This window comes from Schistocerca gregaria, chromosome 8 (assembly GCF_023897955.1).
Source record: "Schistocerca gregaria isolate iqSchGreg1 chromosome 8, iqSchGreg1.2, whole genome shotgun sequence".
NCBI lineage: Eukaryota > Metazoa > Arthropoda > Insecta > Orthoptera > Acrididae > Schistocerca > Schistocerca gregaria.
The window spans coordinates 73,832,621-73,854,568 of record NC_064927.1 but is presented as its reverse complement, the minus strand read 5'-3'; the positions used below and the strand labels follow the sequence as shown (position 1 = coordinate 73,854,568).

The following is a 21,948-nucleotide window of genomic DNA, read 5'->3' as shown; positions in this document are numbered from 1 at the left end:
GGGGGGGGGGGGGGGGGGGGGGAGGGGGGGGGGTCGTTCATGCGTATCTACTGCTGACAAAGGCCTTAATGGTTACAAGCTTTAATTGTCTGAATCTTTTTGTTGTGCCTATCGCGACTCAGCACCTCTGCTATATGGCGAGTAGCAACTTCTCTCGTATTTTTTAATTTTATTTTTTTTACTGTTCTAAGGTGCTGATTTTACTAGGTGACGAAACATCGCAGAATATAATTCCAAAGTGAAGGATACTTTTCAATTGAGCAAAGTAGGCACATTGGACAGTATGAAAACTGGTTTTAATGGAAAGTAAACATAGACTAACGTGGTTCATTTAGTCATGGAAAATACAGGATGGAGTTTAAAAATATTATGAAAAGGATGGTTGCCTCTCACCATACAGTTGAGATGCTGAGTCACGGATAGGCACAAGAGAAAGATAGCAAAAACTGATCTTTTGACCAACTAGACCGTCATTGAAAATAGACAACATACACATACGCAGGCAAGACAACCAGCAAGCTGTCTGTCTGCACGAATGGCAACTGATGAACTGTTGCCAAGAAACAGTTGGACCACTCTGATGCTGAGCATGCCACTCAAAGTGACGTTCTTAATTCCAGTGACTGCTTCACAACCTGTGCCATTTGGATCCTTCCCACAAGCAGTGAAGGATATGTTGCATGTTTGCATGTAAGCTTACTTTCTGCCAATCTGTTGTGCCCATTTGCGACTCAGCGGTCTCGGCTGTATGCTGAGCAACAACTATCCTTTTCATAATATTTTATTTACTGTTTCCTTTATTTTGCCTTTATATGTATACCATTTTAAGTCAGTTTTAAGTAAAGGGCCTAAAAATTTTGCTTTTATAATAGCGTTTATTGTCACACTAATGTTGTGTACATCATTCATATCTCTGTGTGGGCATTCCAGCCATGTCTTGTGAGTTGGACTGTGTTAGCTGTGCTCTTGTGCTGCACTTAGTCGGTATCCTTCCTACCTGTTGACAAGATTGTCATGAACCCGTATTTCAATGGATTCCTTTATGGCGATGGCCCAGTAGCAGGTTGCTGAGCAAAACATCTTGGTGTTCTGAAGTCAGAGGTGTAATTTCGCTCTGTGATTGCTAATTTCTCTGTCTGTCCCAGTCGCACGTGCCTGATGTGCTCCTCACAGCATTTCGAAATGCAGCACTGTGTTTGCCAACTATATCGTTGACCACATTTGCAGGCAATGTTGTGCATTCCAGTTACTTTCATTTTTAATGGGTCTTTCACAGACCTGAACCACTCTTCTGTCTCCAGCGATGCTCAGAAGGTGGTTTTGTGTTGGATTTTTCAAGTAGCCTCTTAATTTTGTCTCGAGTATGGAAGAAGAGTGATTCCTTCTCTTCTTTTCTTCTTCATCTTCCTGGTTTCCAACATCTTGTGTCTTCTGAATGCCCTACTAATCTGTGCTTCGCTGTACCCATTTGTGCAGAGTACTTCCTTCAGATGCTGTGTATACAGAAGGCTTTCTTCACCACAGATGATGTTTGCCATATGTACCAGGGTGGTCAGCATTGCCTGCTGTGACACTGGATGGTGGCAGCTCGTTGCACGCAAGTATGGGTCTCACTGTGTGTCCTTCCTATACACGGAATGCCTAGTGTACCACCTGCTTTCTTCCATATTAGAATTTCCAGGAAAGGCAGGCAAAGAAAGCATCCTCCTCTATTTCCATTGTGAAAAAAATGTTTTGACAGGTGCTGTTAAGGTCCAGAAACTCATCCGTTGTCTGTCTGCCACCCTCCTGTACCACAAAAGTGTTACCGATACAGTAGGAGTAGTGCATAGTCTTCTGGTGAGTGGTTTGAAGTGCCACCTAACACGCGATCTAGTGTATGTAGAAATTTGCTATACCTGAAGTTGGGATCCCATGGCCACTCCAGCCATCTTTTCATAAAACACTCTGTTGCACTTGAAGTAGTATTACGGCTCGAAATGTTCAGACAGCAACACCAATGAATCTCACAGAGGTAGTTTTGCGAATAGCGGCATAATATTGAACCTATGAGCAAGCCATATCTTTGTAATCACATGTCCTGAAGTATTTTCATGATATTGGATGAGTTCTTAACTTGATATCTACGGTGTCCCACAAGAAAGGAAGACAGATGGTCCACTAGGCCATTCAGTATGTAAGAAGAAAACACATTCAGACCTCTGCAATAGCTACCACCATCCAGCACACACCAGCTAGTGCTGAATATCTTGCTCTGTAGGGACCTCATATCTGCAACAAAGAAAGCCTGCCAGACGAACTAAAGCACCTGAAGGAAGTATTCAGCAAAACTTTCCTTCCATATTTGGGACATGCCTCGGCCAAAATTAAAAGCTCATTTGAAAAATCTAACTTAAAAACTGTCATCAGACAACAGCTGTGGTTGAAAGAGCAGCTTTGCTCTGAAAAAGATCCACTAAAAGTGAATGTACCTGGAATATACAGCATTGCCTGTGAATGTGGCCAAGATACGTTGGGTGAATGCAGTCTTGGATTCCACGCAGTGGATGTGTGACTGGGAGAAACAGAGAAATTGGAGGTAGTAAAGCATAGCATCAAGGAAGACAACACCTTTGACATTCGGAACACCAAGGTACTTTGCTGACCAACCAACTATTGGAGGATAACTGTAAAGGAGTTCACTGAATCAACAGTTCACAAGGATATGATTGACAAATGAAGAATACCAAGTGCGGGACAGAATCCCACATTAGTGGCAGTTCAACAAGAGGGTGGCCGGCAACGCAAGATGCAGGCAGAAAACCCACTCAGAGATGCAAAGAATGCACCCTGCCCCCTCCCTCACCCCTCCCTCTCCCCCTACCCCCTCCCTCTCCCCCTACCCCCTCCCTCACCCCTCCCTCTCCCCCTACCCCCTCCCTCACCCCTCCCTCTCCCCCTACCCCCTCCCTCGCCCCTCCCTCTCCCCCTACCCCCTCCCTCGCCCCTCCCTCTCCCCCTACCCCCTCCCTCGCCCCTCCCTCTCCCCCTACCCCCTCCCTCACCCCTCCCTCTCCCCCTATCCCCTCCATCACCCCTCCCTCTCCCCCTATCCCCTCCATCACCCCTCCCTCTCCCCCTCCCCCACTCCCTCCCCCTCCATCTCAGTAAATCCGAGGGAATGTCACCTGCTTTGGGGGACTTTTCAGCTTACATCTTTCAGTGTTCCATCAAACTTTTCTTGTTGTATCATATCTTGTATTTAACACTCAAATACTTCCTCTTCCCTTTCCATAATGTTATCTTCAACTTTCACTTTTTATGCTTTCCTTTGCATAGTACTGGCTTGCCATCCGAGTTCTTAATGTTCATACTGATGCTTCTCTTTCCTCCGAAGGGTGTTTTAATTTTCCTACAGCAGTGCCAGTGTTTCCCAAGATCAAGCGCGCTTCTACAACTTTACGTTTCCGCTATGTCCTGTATTGCTTTGCTACATTCATGATGACAGCAGCATATTGGTCTCATAACAAGACATTGCCAGGAAAGAGTAATGATGTTCAGAAATCATTAGACACTAATTGGTGTCTTTTATGCATCAAAGAGGATCCTCTGAAAGAACCATAGAGCTGATGCAAGACAAATTGTCAGAAAGCTATTAAGGTGTAGAATGAATTTTATGTGTGACATGCATGAACAGCAGAAAGGAGACATGCATCAGCAGGTGCATGGCTCTAAGTTTGTGATCACTATACAGAACATGATGAAAGTGTTACAGGGACAATGTAAGATGGATTACTGACTACTGAAGAAGAATATCTAGTCAGTCCTCTGTGTCCAGTTTCCAACAATGACTGTGGTTCATGTATAACAGATGTCAGATAATTGTTTTGTTGTTAACCTTATATTTTACATCTGTAGACACAATGAGCAAACCAGTTCGAAGTGCATGGCAGAGAGTACTAGTGGTACCACATTAGTGTATCTTCTTGTTCCAGTCACATCCAAAGTGCAAGAACTTATATGACTCTGTGCATGCTGTAATTAGTCTAATGGAAAAATGGAAATGAGCTTTTGGTGTCATTGGCTGGGAGGGCAGGTCCAGCCACTTTGGTGCAGGTCTTATTACATTTGATGCCACATTGAGTGACCTGCGCGCTGGATGGGGATGAAATGATGATGAAGACAACACAACACCCAGTCCCTGAGTGGAGGAAATCCCCGACCCAGCCGGGAATCAAACCCGGGCCCCTTAGGACAGCAGTACGTCATGCTGACCATTCAGCTATCAGGGCAAACAATTAGTCTAATCATGCCTTGTGATTCCTGTGACAGGGGCTGATTCTTTTAGATTCTTCACTTTATAAGTAATCTTACATGTTGGCGATTCATATTTTTCAGTATTTCTGTGACACTCAAAATGTTATATTCAAATAGTGGAAAATCCAGGTTGGAATGACGACAGTATTATGAAAAGGCTATGTTGCTACTCACCATACAGAGGAGATGCTGAATTGCAGACAGGTACACCAAAAAGACTGCTATTCATTTGACACACACATTCACACAAGAACAACTTGCACACACATCACCATTGACTCTGGCCACTGAATCTGGCCTCAGTGGCCAAGGACAGGGACTGTGTGTGTGTGTGTGTGTGTGTGTGTGTGTGTGTGTGTGTGTGTGTGTTTCTTTCTTTGCTTTACAAGAAGTGCCTGTGGCCCAAAGCTCAAATGCACTCCATTCTTTTTGTTGTGCCTGTCTGCAATTTAACATCTCCTCTTCATGGTCAGTAGCAATCTATCCTCCCTGTAAAATGTTACACTCAGGTATTTGTATGAGTTGATTGACTCCATTTCTGGTTAATTGATATTGTAGTTCAGAATACTAGTTTCTTGAGTTTTACATTTCTGAACATTCAAAACAAATTGCCAGTCTTTGCCCCACACTGAAATCTTATCAAGATCCGATTAGATATTTTTGCAGTTTTTTTCCTGATAGTACAATATATTTGCAAAAAGTGTGAGGTTACTATTAATATTGTGTGCAAGGTTATTAAAATGTAACATCTCCTGTAGGGGTTCAGACACACTTTCTCGAGAACGTTTGAAGGTACTCCTACTTCTGTCAATGACTCTCCATCCAAAATAACATGCTGTGTCCTTCTGACCAAGAAATCCTCAATCCATTCATAAATTTTGCTTGATATTCCATACGATCATACTTGTGATAGTAAGCTTAGGTGAGGTACAGACTCAAACATTCTTCAAAAGTCAAGAAATATTGCATCCACCTGATTTACTTTGTTCAATGGCTCTTTGCTGTATGCCATGGAGGAGCACATTGTGTTCAAGATTGCTCATTAAGTTGGAGTTCAGAAAATGATCTAGGATCCTACAAGAGCTAGATATCAGAGAGATCTCCTCTTCTTCTTGTATGGGTTTGATTTGTGCTTTCTTCCAATCTTTGTTAAGATTATGATTTGGTTGTCATTGAGGGTTTTCATACATTTCCATCTTGATAGCCAGACAAGTGTACTGTCGCCCCAGTGTGCATGGACAGATGAATCATAAGCCCTTACAGAAGGCACAGGGATTGAGTCACATGCTCATCTGCATGTGCACTACCTCTATGTAAGCGTAAGGCATTACTGTTGAGTGAAATATTTATTTTTCACGCAAACATTGTGCACAAACATTGATAAATATAAGGAGTGACAGCATGGCAAGAAGAGGCAATCATCTTTGGCCATGCCCATGGTCATGTAGTGTGTGAAATTACTGGATTTGTTGGTGTTTTGTGCCGGTGTTTCAACGTGCGTACAAAAAGTGGTGTAACACATGTACCCATGAAACATGACATCAGAATTGTGGTTGGAAAAATATCCTGATTGAGTGGGACATGTTTCACCACTTATGAATCAAAATAACTTCCAAACCCAAAATGAATTGCCATAAGTGATGAATGAATGTCCATCCTAATCTGTTAGCAAGAGAAAATTGTGAGGGAAACTGTCTACATTGAATATTTGGGGATAGTCATTGACAAAAGGCCATTGCTCACCCAGACACCTAAAGAAGGCAACAGCAAAATTATTAGGCTGGAAGAACATGTGACATGCACGCACTGTGATGACTACAGCCTGTTATGAAATACATTAAAAGTATTAGCAATTGTGGATATGGACAACCATCAGCTGTATAATGGAATGACGACAATGAAAATTTGTGGTGGATTGTGACTCGAAGCCATATTTCCCACTACTTATTGGGAGTGGTGGCCTTAACATTAGGCTATTCATGCATGACTCACAGCCAGGCCTAAACTTCCATATGTCATCATCCATGTCCAGAGGAACATTCCAACATAATTCAGAATAACACAGGCACTGCAATATAATATTTATCTGCTGACACTGGGCAAGTGAAGTAAAATGTCTCACCTTATTGGAATATACATAACGGATGCATGAGTGCTGTTGCAGACACATGGTTGGCGAGATATGGAAGTCTTGGTCTGGCCATGAGTCATGCTCAAATAGCCTAATAGTAAGGCAACTGCTTGCGATTAGCAGGATATCTGGGTTTGAGTCCCAGTCTGGCACAAATTTTCATTGTTGTCATTCGGTTATACAGCTGATGGTTGTCCATATTCACAACTGCAAATACATGTAATGACTTGTGACAGGTTTCCTAAACAGTCCCCCACCCTATCATATCTCTATTGGCCTGCAAAATTGTGTGACGTGAACCACATAGAAAATCTGTGGAACATGTTGGGACAGCAGATAAAACACCGACATCAGTATTCACATAATTTCGTGGTATTACACTAACAAATCCTCAGCGAGTGGCTTGACCAGGATGTGGCATACGCATACCAAATCCAGGCAGTTATCAAGTCTAGGGGGAAATGCAACATACTATTCAAAGCTGAGGTTTAGTGTTCAGCAGAGAGAGTATTGAAGAATTAACTCCAGAAAATAAACTCCACATGTTCATTAAAAATCATTAACTCTTACTATAAAGATTGTGGAATTTGTTTAATAACAAAAGTGAACAAATTGACATGAATGAATGAATTGTCACAGGACTAACAGACCTTTTCTCATTTAAATAGTGTGCTTAAAATTAAGACTTTTTCAGTTGATACGAAGATGGGAATATACAGGCATGCTACCCAGTCATAAAACTTGGACAGTTATTGCAAAAACTACAAAATTATCGTTTCTGAAAAAGGCATACCAGTAGTTAGGAAGGCCATGGGCCAAGTAAGTTGTCATATGCAAAGACTCTAATTAATTAATTAGTTAGTTAGTTAGTTACATGTTCCATAAGACATTTGAACAATTACATTAACAAAATGAAGTAGCACAAGTCAGTTTACACAATGTGTATACATGATTATTAGTGTTAACATACAGAAGACATTATTATTTTCAGTCCTGTTCATATCCAACTAAACTTCTTTCTACAACCCCCCACCCCCACTCCATGCCAGCTACCAGCTTTTAAGTAACAATTTGTCAGTGGAATAGGAGAAGTTGTCCAGAAGAAAAGTTTTCAAAGGTGGTTTAAAACTTGATTCACTTCCTCTCAGACATTTCATGTTATTAGGCAAATGATCAAAAATTTTTGCTGTTGCACATTAAACTCGTTTCTGAGCCAATAACAGCTTTAACACTGGGTAATAAAGGTCATTCTTCCCTCTAGTGTAGTAGGTATGGACATTATTGTCCTCATCAAATTGTGATGGATTATTTATGATGAATTTCATTCATGAATACATGTATTGTATCAGTGCAACTAAATTGCCTATTTCATTGAAGGGGTACCTACGTGACATCCATTGGCGAACACCACATATTATTTGTACTGCTCACTTCCGTGAGACATCATTGAGTGTAAATAACCAAAATATGTTAGGAGGGTGGTACAATTGTTTCCAAGATTAGTAATTATATAAAGAGCAAAAGTAGCTCAAGCTAATTGTTTGAGAAGCTCAGTAATGTGCTTTTTCCAGTTTTCAGCAGTATGTACACCCAAAAAATTTGGAGCATTCTACCCTATTTACTGACTCCTGCTTATGTGCTACATCAATTCTTGGTAGCACTATTTGCTGTACAGAGTACTGAATAAAGTGGATTTTGTTTTCAAAATTTGGGGAGTCCATTTTGAGAGGACCACTTAATAATTCTTTCAAAAGTATCGTTTACCAACTCTTCTATTGTTTTCTCTCTAATGGAATGTAAATGGACATATAAAAATCTACTCACCAAGTGGTGGCAAGGGAACACACACACAAAAGGACTTAAATTTTATAAGCTTTTGGAGCCAGTGACTCCTTCTTCTGGCAGAAAAGCTGAAGGGGCACGGAGAGGGGTGATGGAAAAGGACTGGAGAGGCTTAGGAAAAGGTGGTATAGTTCAGAAAAGTCATCCTGAACCCTGAGTCAGGGGAGACTCACCAGGCAAGATGAGAAGGAAAGGCCAAACTTTTAATAATTGAAACAGTGAATTCGCTCCTATCACCTCTCCTTCTGTCCCAACGTTGTCTTGCTTGACTGCCGCTCCTTCCTTCTCCTCCCATTCATTAAGTCTCCCCTGACCCAGGGCTCTGTGTGATCTTCCTGAACTACACCCCTTTCCCTGAACCTCTCCAGTCCTATCATTCACCCCTCTTCCTTCCACTTCAACTCTTCTGCCAGAAAATGGAGCCACTGGTTCTAAAAGCTTGTAAAAGTTAAATTCCTCTCTCTCTCTCTCTCTCTCTCTCTGTGTGTGTGTGTGTGTGTGTGTGTGTGTGTGTGTGTGTGTGTGTGTGTGTGTTTTTCCTTGCCGCCACTTGGTGAGCAAATTGATTGTCTATCCAATAGATTATTTTTGTTGTTGTATTTATCTCTAACGGGATTTATTAACACTAGTATCATGTACAAAAAGTAACAATTTTGCATGTTCAATGTTTGGAAGGTCATTCGCAGGTATAAAGGGAAGGTGTAAATCCAAATCTGAACCCTATGGAACTTCCTTTGTGGTGGTTTTTTTTCTACTCCCCGGTCACTAAAATTTTCTACCTTTCTGATATTGTCTGAATTATTCAGTGCAACGTTTTGCATTCTGTTTAAGTATGATTCAAACCAGCAGTGTGCAAAGCCATCATTTCCATAAAACTTGAGTTTTATCACAAAAATACCAAGTCATAATATATTATTTTTTGAGGGTTGTACTATTTGATGAGTGAAAATATAAATAGCATTCTCAGTCAGGCAATCCTTCTGAAATCCAAACTATGATATGCTAAGTAAACTAATTCCACCTACGTGTGCAACTCCTCTTGGATACATAACTGTTTTGAATATTTTGCAGAAGATGTCAGTAAGGAAATTGGATGATTATTGTTTAAGTCTGTCTTGCAACCTTTCTTATGAATTGGGTTAACAACTACATATTTTAATCTGTCTAGAAAAATTCCCTGTGGCAGTGAGTGATACATTCCATATATCACTAAGGACATTGCTTATGAAGTTTGAAAAACTTTTCAGATTTCTGTTTGATATTCCGACAGCACTACATGAGGTTTTTTTTTTTTTATTATTATTCTATTAATTTCTGTGTGCTACTTGTAGATGCTTAACGTTTGTGGAGTGATATTTTTAAGGTATTGTCTTGCTTCTTCAACTGAACCATTTAACCCTATATTTGATGCTACAGTTAGAAAGTGGTTGTTAAAAGAACTTGCAACTTGTGAACTATCAGTCACAACATTGTCATATAGTTTGTTACGAAATCTTGTATACTGTCTGGTTATCATGTCTCCCATTTGACAGTGTCTCATGTAGTTTTAATCTTATTATCTGCATTACTTATTTCTATCAGAACATGTATACTTCTGGACATTTTAATGAGTTTCCTAAAAACACTACAATATTTTTTGTAGTTTGCAAGTAATGTCGGATCTTGAATTCCTCTGGCCTTTATATGTATTACCCTCTTCCTCTTGCATGAGATTTTAATTCCATTAGTTGTCCATGGCGTGCTTGTTTATAATGGGTCTACCGGATATTTTTTTAGAAAAGCATCTTTCAAATATTTGTACAAATTTACTATGGAATAAGTCGAAGCTTGTAGGTTCTGATCAACACAAAAACTGTTTGTTTCAGTATTTCTGACTTGGTACCCATTTTTACATATGTTAAAATTCCTTTTTCCATGTTACTTATACACGAAAATGATTGTAGTCTATAATCCCTAATGTTTAACTTCTCTGTCCCTGAATTTACATTGTGTTCAGAGGGACACAGAACATTTATTACTTCAGAATCTTACACATGTACTAGGCAGACAATAAGCTCATCTATCTTGTTTTTAGCCTTCTAATGTTCTGATGAAACAAATTAATTTTATTTTTCTGGAATTCTCACACTTACTATGTTCTTGTACTACTCTAATTTCTTTTAATACCCTCTGACTGTAACATGACTCTTAACCTAAAATATATGCCCCTTTGAGTCCAGCAATCATGGAGATTTTTTTGTGTATTTGTGACCTCCTTTACACTTTCTGTAAGGTGCTCAGGTAATCTTTCCTACCCCTCCAATTCAGTCTGCAGGCCACAATTAGTGTACGCTCATCTCCCAGTCAGAGCAACAGGCATGACTCACATACGGGGCTTTGATTCAGTCAAAAGAAACTCGCTGAGCTCTTTGTTCAGACAGCTAGCAGCCATGCTATATAATAGATTAAACCCTATCGACAAGGTCTAACTTGTGTGTGTTAAAATATGTGGTGTGGGGTGTTCTTTTTTAACTTTTGTAAATATTTTGATCACCATCTATGATGTATACAGTTACGGAAAAAAAATTAATTACAAAGTCATACTGGTTTCCTTGCACAAGTATATGTCCACTACCTTGCACTTGCAGATATTGTGTGGGATATGTTTTATTAATTTGTAAAAAGACAAAGGAATAACACTGGACAGCTGAAAGGAGGTGTTTCTGAGCACTGCTTTGACTCACTTTAAACAATAACAATTTTCTAGTTAATTCAGTGTAGAAATCCCCCCCCTTCACCCCCACCCTCCCCTTTCACATTAATAATATTTCTGTGTTTTGTTTTTCCAAGGTGAAGGGAAATGAGCAGCTGATAGAAAGTTTAATTTATTTACAGCCTAGATCCAGGCAATCGAAGAGCATTGGAAGGACTTCACAGGATCGACAGTAACACAAGCAAAATTGACAATTCCTATTACATGATGGCAGCTGGTGAAGATGAAGGGGGTGACACTACCTATGAGCGCATTGCTGATTCAGAAAATGAAGTAAGAAATTTTGCGTTGCTGTTATTTTTTGATCTGTGTAGATATTCATTATTATTGAGAAAATTATTTCATGAGAATAAGTATTATTTATGCATATATAAGCCTATGTAACTTTAATATTTCAGGCAGAACCTGATGAGAGCGAGACTGAAGCTGTGTGGTCAGACATGGATCTTGACTTGAGCAGCCAGTGAATATACATTACACTGATTGGAGCAGTCGTGCAGATACAATCAGTGGAAAAGACTGAAATTTAGAAATGTAGAGGAGGGGGCGGAGGATTTCGTGCACTACTTCGAATTATTGTTTAGAACATGTTTTTTCTTTCCTCAACGACTTGTTACATCAAAAAGTAAATAGTGACTGAAACACATGTTCATTCATACGCCATGTGCTGACAGAAATGTTGCTTTTAGTGAGATTAAAATGTGTTTTTATAATGTTTGACTGTTATGTTGTATGAACTAAGTGTGAGGTATAGAGGAGAAAACTTTTTATATTTATATTGTGATGAAATCTAATTCCTGGTTTGCATGTATATGTCATGTTTTTGTTATGATAACATCGTTAATAAGACATATTTTTAGAATATGCATGTGTTTCTCATTTTGTATAGTATGAACATTCTATCTGTATTTGTCCCATACCTGTATGATTGTGATGTGGAGGTTGGTGGTGGGGAGAGGAGGGTTGTACTCTGGATTCCTACAATCCCGCTGGCCTCCTAATTCTCTCTGGTAAGTGCATAATTTTAAAGCTCTGTGAAAAGATTGTGACAGCATGTGAATTTAATGAATTGGGTTTTAACAACAACAATAAAAGGCAAAAAAAATGATTTCCTTGTCTTAGGTTCAGAGTTGGTGGTCTGTATTCTAGGAGCAATTTAAAGTGAAATTGAAAACATACTTTACCAGCCATTCCTTGTATAAATCATCTAGTGACCAAGCAAATATTGCTGTTGACTGATTTAGAAGAAATGCACTTTGTGTGTGTGTGTGTGTGTGTGTGTTGCACCAGAGCTACAATTTACTCATTTTATGTGACATGTTCTACATCAGACAGAGAGGACAGTAATTAATACAAGATAGAAAGAACGTATAAACTATAACCTTTACATATTTAGTATGAATTTTAGAAAAAAATGACACCCTACAGTAGACATGGACTGTAATAATTCAGTTTCTCGTAGAGTGGAAAATCTTAGCTATATTAATGTTCTAGAGGAGATACAGATCTGTACAAATTTGGTGAAAAATCCAAGTAGCATTTTAAATAACAAATCAAACTCTAAGAAAAATTTTTCTGAGTATTAAGTTATCCAAAACAAGAGGTAACCCTAAATTTTATATTTAATGAAAACAGAATTTTGTCAAGGATGATGAAGTGTAATTACAGATTGTATCTCTGATATATAAACAGATTAATAACATGGAAGTTGAGCAGCTACATCATAAATATGAGAAAGCAAAATGTTATAATTCACAATTAATTTTATGCACTACTGAAAATGAACCACACTCAGTAGTGGAATAATAAAATAACATAAGAAACAATAAATTGCAGCTCTACTGGAATACCCACGTAAAAAAAAAAAAATAAAAAAAATTGTTTGATTTAAGACAGAATGTTTGTTGTAAACACGATTCTGTACTAATGTTAAACAAGTATTGTTTTCTGATAACTGTGGATACACCAACTGTGTACAAAATTGTGGCTTTCCTGTTAATTTTACTATATTGAACATAACTCAATGAAATATAAATATTTTGTAGCAGTTTATTAGCATTGAATTATTAATGTGTTTTTTTAAGAGCTGCTTCACTTTATTAATGTGTATGTTACTGATTCTGCACCCTTCAAGGTTTTTCTAGATGAACAAGTCTTCACAACACAATGAATGAATAGCAGAAAGGAGATTTTGTCCCTTGAAATATGATTAACATTAGATGTGAAATGTGTCTTGCAGCTGTTTTTTTTATTTACTTTTTTTTTAACCTTTCATCGGATTTAAATATTGCCAAAACTTCCAAGTATCTGTATAATTAATTACTTAAATGGTGGAAGTAGCTTTCATGTCTGCTTTCAAGACTGACACCTCCTTTTTAGTGATGGCTCCCTTCAGATATCCTATGAAAGTTGTCATATATACAAAAGTTCATTTTTGTGGATGCTGGTGTTAACATACAATTTCAATTACCTTTATTGAAAGAATGGTTTTGCACATAATATTTTAATCCATCAGCTGCTATGAAGCCTCTTCAAAGCCCTTACAGTAGAGTGTTCAACAGTATAGAATCAGAGAACAGTGGCGAACCCTCTTCAAGTTTGTTATTGTCTGGCACACGTTTTACACAGAAAGTCACTTATGTTGAGTGTAAATACTAAGGCTTCCATTAGACAGGTGTACCTTACCAGCTTTCTATGCAAGGCATTATTAAAAAGTAAATGCAATTTTTCATTCAGATGTATTGATAGTTCAATACACTATACAGAACAAAATATTTTAAGGCTGCTTAAAAATGTTCTAATTTTCATTGAATAACCTTTTGGAACTGATCCTCTACCAATCTCCCTAGTTCATATTATAGGATTTTCTTCTACAAATGTGGCATTGTGCTGAATTTTACCCTTTTGAAAGACATCTATCCACTTTTGTGATGGATCTACTCAAGTCCTCTTACTTCATAAGAACAGTATACTTCACAACCAAAGTATAGGTAAACTGTAGCACATTCATAGATTTTTCTTACATTGGGCCTTTTGACTAAAATTAGTAATAATTTATTTAAGGTTGACTAATAAATACACTAATTTGTCCTACTGATTTTTGTTTATTTCGAACTTGTTTTGGGCTTATTAGGCCAACTTCACGAAACAACTGACTAGTGTCTGTAAGGGACACTGGTTCTTAAGTAACCAAACATTATAGGCAATGTACAATCACTTGCTAAGTGTGTTGTGCATCAAACGTGTTTCTTAATGTTGAAATTACACTTTATACAATGGACAATGTTAAGCACAATAAATAATTAAACTAGACACTATTACAGGTTAAATGGATTTTTTTTATCTTTTCATCAGATTTCAATTTTGCCAAAACTTCTAAGTATCAGTATAATTCATTACTTAAATGGTGTTTGTGTTGGGTTTTCTGTAAATTTTGAAACTATGTATTTGTCATGATATCTATGTTGAGGTCCAAGTAGTCAATGTATTTCCCACCAATCTCCATGGTGAACTGTATGTTTTTATGTTGTGAGTTTAGATGTTCAAGGAATGTGTCCAGTTATCTTTTGGTTCCAGTCCACAGACACAGTACGTCATCTACATATCTGTGCCAGTATTTAATATTATCACTGATAGGCTCATTATGAAGGAACTGTTTTTCAAAATGATCCATGAAGATTTTTGCTATAAGAGGGCTGAGGGGAGACCCAATTGCCATTCAGCTATCTGTTTGTATAGAGTACATTCAAAATGAAAATAATTGTGTTGTAAATATGTCTGGGTGGATAATTTTATATCTTCTACTTGTGCAGGGTTGACACCTGCGCTGTACAGCAGTTCTGTCAATATATCGAGGCATTCTTTCCCTTGTATGTTTGTAAATAAGCTGCTAACTTCAAAAGATACTAGTTCCACACTATGTGGAACATCTCTAATTTTGTTAATGAGGGCCACTGAATTTACAATTTAAAACTTAGATTTGACACAGAAAAGTAATTCTTTGGTAATTTTGTAGTTTGGTGTCGTGCATGTTGATAGAAGGGGTTGTAAAGGTTGGCCTTTCTTGTGTAGTTTAGGGAGTCCACATAGTTTAGGAGATGCTGGATTCATATTGAACAAATACTTAGCTTCATAATAAGGTAATATACTTTTGCAAATCTCGGTTATGTTTTGGATTTCTTTGTTGAACGTCCTGATGCGATCTTTGGTGAGTATGTGGTAGGAATGGGGTGTGAGGAGTTTTTCCACTTTCTCAATATAATCACTTTTGTCCATGAGAACCAAAGTAGTAGTAGTAGTAGTAGTAGTAGTAGTAGTAGAGTGTGTGTGTGTGTGTGTGTGTGTGTGTGTGTGTGTACTTTGGTGTACTATGTTTGTGGACTGGAACCAAAAGACAACTGAACACATTTCTTGAATATCTAAATTCACAACACAAAAAAATACAGTTCACCATGGAGGTTGGTGAAAAATCCATTAACTTCTTAGACCTCAACATAGATGTTGTTGTTGTTGTTGTTGTTGTTGTCTTCAGTCCAGAGACTCGTTTGATGCAGCTCTCCATGCTACTCTATCCTGTGCAAGCTTTTTCATCTCCCAGTACTTTCTGCAACATACATCCTTCTGAATTGGCTTAGTGTATCCATCTCTTGGTCTCCCTCTATGATTTTTACCCTCCACGCTGCCCTACAATGCCAAATTTGTGATCACCTGATGCCTCAGAACATGTCCTACCAACCGGTCCCTTCTTCTAGTCAAGCTGTGCCACAAACTCCTCTTCTCCCCAGTTCTATTCAATACGTTCTCATTAGTTATGTGATCTACCCATCTAATCTTCAGCATTCTTCTGTAGCACCATATTTTAAAAGCTTCTGTTCCTTTCTTGTCCAAACTATTTATTGTCCATGTTTCACTTCCACATATGGTTACACTCCATACAAATGTTTTCGGAAATTACTTCCTGACACTTAAATCTATACTCGATGTTAACAAATTTCTCTTCTTCAGAAACGCTTTCCTTGCCATTGCTAGTCTTCATTTTATATCCTCTGTACTTCGAATATCATCAGTTATTTTGCTCTCCAAATAGCAATACTCATTTACTACTTTAAGTGTCTTATTTCCTAATCTAATTCCTTCAGCACCACCCGACTTAATTACACTACATTCAATTATCCTCGTTTTGCTTTTGTTGGTGTTCATCTTATATCCTCCTTTCAAGACATTGTCCATTCTGTTCAACTGCTCTTCCAAGTGGCTTGCTGTCTCTGACAGAATTACAGTGTCATTGGCAAACCTCAAAGTTTTTATTTCTTCTCCATGGATTTTAACACCTACTCCGAATTTTTCTTTTGTTTCCTTTACTGCTTGCTCAATATACAGACTGAATAACATCGGGGAGAGGCTACAACCCTGTCATACTCCCTTCCCGACCACTGCTTCCCTTTCATGTCCCTTGACTCATATAACTGCCATATGGTTTCTGTACAAATTGTAAATAGCCTTTCGCTCCCTGTATTTAACCCCTGCCACCTTCAGAATTTGAAAGAGAGTATTCCAGTCAACATTGTCAAAAGCTTTCACTAAGTCTACAAATGCTAGAAATAGGTTTGCCTTAAGTCGTAAGGTCAGTATTGCCTCACGTGTTCCAACATTTCTACGGAATCCAAACTGATCTTCCCCGAGGTCGACTTCTACCAATTTTTCCATTTGTCTGTAAAGAATTCGCGTTAGTATTTTGCAGCTGTGACTTATTAAACTGATAGTTTGGTAATTTTCACATCTGTCAACACCTACTTTCTTTGGGATTGGAATTATTATATTCTTCTTGAAGTCTGAGAGTATTTCGCCTGTCTCGTACATCTTGCTCACCAGATGGAAGAGTTTTGTCAGGACTGGTTCTCCCAAGGCCATCAGTAGTTTCAATGGAATGTTGTCTACTCTCAGGGCCTTGTTTCGACTCAGGTCTTTCAGTGTTCTGTCAAACTCTTCACGCTGTATCTTATCTCCCATTTCATATTCATCTACATCCTCTTCCATTTCCATAATATTGTCCTCAAGTACATCGCCCTTGTATAAACCTTCTATATACTCCTTCCACCTTTCTGCCTTCCCTTCTTTGCTTAGAACTGGGTTGCCATCTGAGCTCTTGATATTCATACACGTGGTTCTCTTCTCTCCAAAGGTCTCTTTAATTTTCCTGTAGGCAGTATCTATCTTACCCCTTGTGAGATAAGCCTCTACGTCCTTACATTTGTCCTCTAGCCATCCCTGCTTAGTCATTTTGCTCTTCCTGTCGATCTCATTTTTGAGATGTTTGTATTCATTTTTGCCTGCTTCATTTACTGCATTTTTATATTTTCTCCTTTCATCAATTAAATTCAATATTTCTTCTGTTACCCAGGGATTTCTACTAGCCCTTGTCTTTTTACCTTCTTGATCCTCTGCTGCCTTCACTACTTCATCCCTCAGAGTTACCCATTCTTCTTGTATTGTATTTCTTTCCTCCATTCCTGTCAATTGTTCCCTATGCTCTCCCTGCAACGCTGTACAACCTCTGGTTTAGTCAGTTTATCCAGGTCCCATCTCCTTAAATTCCCACCTTTTTGCAGTTTCTTCAGATTTAATCTAAAGGTCATAACCTATAGATTGTGGTCAGTCCACATCAGCCCCTGGAAATGTCTTACAATTTAAAACCTAGTTCCTAAAGCTCTGTCTTACCATTCTGTAATCTATCTGAAACCTCTTTTTAAATGTATGCAGCCTTCTTTTATGATTCTTGAACCAAGTGTTAGCTATGATTAAGTTATGCTCTGTGCAAAATTCTACCATGCGGCTTCCTCTTTCAGTTCTTCCCTCCAATCCATATTCACCTACTACGTTTCCTTCTCTTCCATTTCCTACTACCGAAATCCAGTCATCCATGAATATTAAATTTTCGTCTCCCTTCACTATTTGAATAATTTCTTTTATTTCATCATACATTTCTTCAGTTTATTCATCATCTGCAGAGCTATTTGGCATATAAACAATAGTACATATTGTAGTAGGTGTGGGCGTCGTGTCTATCTTGCCCACAATAATGCATTCACTGTGCTGTTTGTAGTAGCTTACTCGCACTCCTATTTTTTTTATTCATTATTAAACCTACTCCTGCATTACTCCTATTTGATTTTGTATTTATAACCCTGTAGTCACCTGACCAAAAGTCTTGTTCCTCCTGCCACCAAACTTCACTAATTCCCACTATATCTAACATTAACCTATCCATTTCCCTTTTTAAATTTTCTAACCTACCTGCCCGATTACGGGATCTGACATTCCATGCTCCGATCCGTAGAACAGCAGTTTTCTTTCTCCTGATAATGACATCCTCTTGAGTAGTCCCTGCCCGGAGATCCGAATGGGGGACTATTTTACCTCCGGAATATTTTACCCAAGAGGACGCCATCATCATTTAACCATACAGTAAAGCTGCATGGCCTCGGGAAAAATTATGGCTGTAGTTTCCCCTTGCTTTCAGCCGTTCGCAGTACCAGAATCCAGGCTGTTGCCCCTGCAACTACTGAAAAGGCTGCTGCCTCTCTTCAGGAACCACACATTTGTCTTGCCTCTCAATAGATATACCTCCGTTGTGGTTGCACCTACGGTACGGCCATCTGTATCGCTGAGGCACGCAAGCCTCCCCACCAACGGCAAGATCCATGGTTCATGGAGGAGGCTCAACATAGATATCACTGCCAATAAACACAGTTTTAGAATTCACAGAAAATCCATCTCAAAAATAGACACTGTAGTATCCTCGCGTTCACAATACCCAATATCACACAAACATGCTGCCTTCCATTCTACAGAACAGCGTCTTACATCCATACCATTGTCAAAACAGAATAATAAATGAAAGGCATTCTACAGTAGAACAAAAGCAAACTAGTGCTTTTCATTTAATATAATGTTGTTCTACCAAGAGCCAACAAAATTAGACACTAATAAATGTATTGGTTGAAACAATGGCTACACCCCTGAATCAAATAACAATATTTTACACAAAAAAAGAAGAAAAATGTTACCCCATGAGTATGGCCCCTCTGCAACCGCAGTAGTCATACCTGAAGTCAACTGTTGTACTATCCCATATTTAGAAAAGCTATGTGGCAAATTAGCCAAAACCCTCAAATCCTGCAAACACAAAACTTCATTTTTTGTAACATACTTGTTTCTCGACCACAAGTAGTGTCCTAGCATTTTCTCAGTTTTTACCAAAACCTATTGTCTCAGTAACAGCAGTTCTCCACAGACAATGTATGGGCTCCACTAGAGGAAGAAAACAGTGCAACTTGTGCAAAGCCTCTCCGGAAACAATATGCAGCAACGTTTTGAGCAGTTGAAGGAACAAATGTGGATGTGTGTTGACTCTCCAAGACTTTACTTTGAAGGTGGTGACCACTAATTGAATGAATTTGGCAAGTACACAGGTTTGCAGCACTAGTCTCATTCTTTGCTTGTAATATTATAATGTTAAGATCCACAAATAAGATTAGTAATAGTTGCTTGTCAGATCATGGTGCATATATATTAATAACAATGGACAACAAAAACACAACTATAGTAGAATGCTTCAACTTGCCCACTGCCCATAGGTTGATTGATTTTGATGAAACTTGGTGCAGCAGACAAGTGTGGTTAAAGGTAGGAAAAGTTGTGCACCAATAAAATACCTTGGTAATGCAAGCAGTCTGATTTATTTTGTTTGAAGGTGGCATACTGCTACAGATACCTTGTTTCTGTGCATCATTTTTAATTTTTCATTTTTATCCATAGTATTCAATTGGTATTCTGTGAATTATGTGGCTACTTGTTCCATGGTAAAGCAGCTTTGGTTTGCCTGGTCTTTCAGACTCAGAAAATGAATAGGAAAATAATAATATAATAGTAGTAGTAGTAAGAAGAATAAGAATAATAATATCACTGGTGATTTTTAGTTGCAGTCCTTTGCTGCTAAAGAGCTCCGAATTGAAGTGAGCAACCAGGTGATGAATAATTCAACTATGTTGGTGAGTGAGAAACAACACACTGTAATGGAGTTTCCCATTCGACGAGTTCGTCCTCATACAGAGCACTGTCTCCTTCAGCATGACTATGCCAGACCATGCACAATCAATGCATCATCTGCAACAATCAGATGCCTTGTATTCCCTGTGATCTATCATCCTCTGTACAGTCCCAACTTGGTCTCAACTGCTTTTCATCTATTTCCAAAACTTAAACACTGTCATCGATGACTTCACTTCAATAGTGAAGAAGTGGTGCAAGCAGAGGTGAGATTGTGGCTCTGTCAACAAATTCAAACATTTTACAGTGACCATATCAGCAAACTGGTCTCTTATCGTGAGAAATGTGTTTGTTGGCATAGTGACTGTGTTGACAAATAAATATGTTGACATGAAGAATAAAGATGTAGAAGGTTAAAAAGTTTGTTTTATTTAAAAAGCTTTAAGAGTTTTCATATACAAAATTTAGAGCTATTACTGTTGAGCACCCCCTTATAAAAACACCAAGGGTATAAACTGGAAGCCTGCATTGTATAACAACATAATTGTGTGTTACAGATTAGAAGTTGCCTATGGTCTTATGCACATGGAAGCTAACTAGAAAGTAACATCTGTTAGGCTATAAATAAAATACTAGAATAATTTACACAAATTTGTTTGAAAAATCTTAAAACTACACCTTTGTATTACTTACCTTTACAGTCACTATTCAAACTTAATTGCCTTTAAAGCAGTGACAAGTTCCATTTGCGTAAAATTGTTCCTCGTCAGATTGCAGCCAGCATGTGTCAGCATCTTCTATTTCTTCAGACTCAAAATATTGAGAGCTGGGCCACTTTTTCACGCGGGTGTCAAGATGGAAATGACTAGGTTCCAAGTCTGGGATGGTTTTTAGTATCCCCTCCTCCCCAATCAGTTTTCTGTACTAGTTTCTTCTTGACTATGGAAAACAGACAATCACTTCTACGCACTGTGATATATGTCCTTTCACTCTTAAAAATTAACTACTGTTGATAGTTTTCCAGCTGCTGGTTACAGTTGGCAAGTAGAAAGTGGCAAGCAGGCACTGCCCAGCTATGATATTGAGCAGTTGCTCAAAGAAATGTTGACGAGTACACAAAATGTGAACAAGGAGCAAACCCGAGAGCCATAGACTGAATACTTTCACTCATCGCATTTAATCTGTATACAGCAAAAAATTTTGTGATAATTTTCAATAGCTACTGAGATTTTTTGCCACTAAATACTGTATAACAAAATTCATTTCACATTTGATGGGCTTTAAAGAAGCATTGCTTAACTACTGTAGGTAGACGAGAAATAACCTTGCTTTCTCACTCTCGCAACTGTAAGCACACTGAAATACTGCATGGGTCCACATAAAGACTTTCTCCTTCTTGTCACTACTTCCCGTGCTTTGTGAAATGATGAATGTTCACGATGATAACAGAAGGGATTGTCAATATGGCTGTGATCACCAATGGACTGGTACAAAAATATGTTAAAAAAATCACGAAATCTCCCGAGACTTGGTCCTAACTGATTTCGATACCTGAGTTTCCTACACATCTATAGTCCACAAGGTTACTGCCAATTTTTGTTAATCACTTCTAAGCACTGTGATATATGTCCTTTCACTCTTAAAAATTAACCACTGTGCATCACAAACAGCCACAGCCGACATGTTAGCAGCATTCCAGACCGTTCCACAATATGGGCTACAATTAGCTATGAGGACCAAACTTAATGTACTTCTGTTAAACTTAGTGTTGGTTTTGGAAATTTAGTCTGCCACTATTTTTCCAACCATTAGCACCCAGAATGATCAGGGTAGTTCTGCCCTGTCAGACACCAAACTTCCCCCCCTCCCTTGCGCGCGC

At 38.5% G+C, this 21,948-nt stretch overlaps 1 protein-coding gene across 1 annotated transcript in view; it reads left to right on the top strand.

Moving 5' to 3' along the window:
• LOC126284151 (anaphase-promoting complex subunit 7) overlaps positions 1-11,887 on the top strand; it is a 158,991-nt gene extending 147,104 nt beyond the window's left edge. The window contains exons 10-11 of the mRNA XM_049982871.1: positions 11,144-11,294; positions 11,420-11,887. Of these exons, the coding sequence (XP_049838828.1) occupies positions 11,144-11,294; positions 11,420-11,488 (220 nt within the window). The 3' untranslated portion in view covers positions 11,489-11,887. The remainder of the gene's footprint in view (positions 1-11,143; positions 11,295-11,419) is intronic.
• Positions 11,888-21,948: the final 10,061 nt, after the last annotated feature.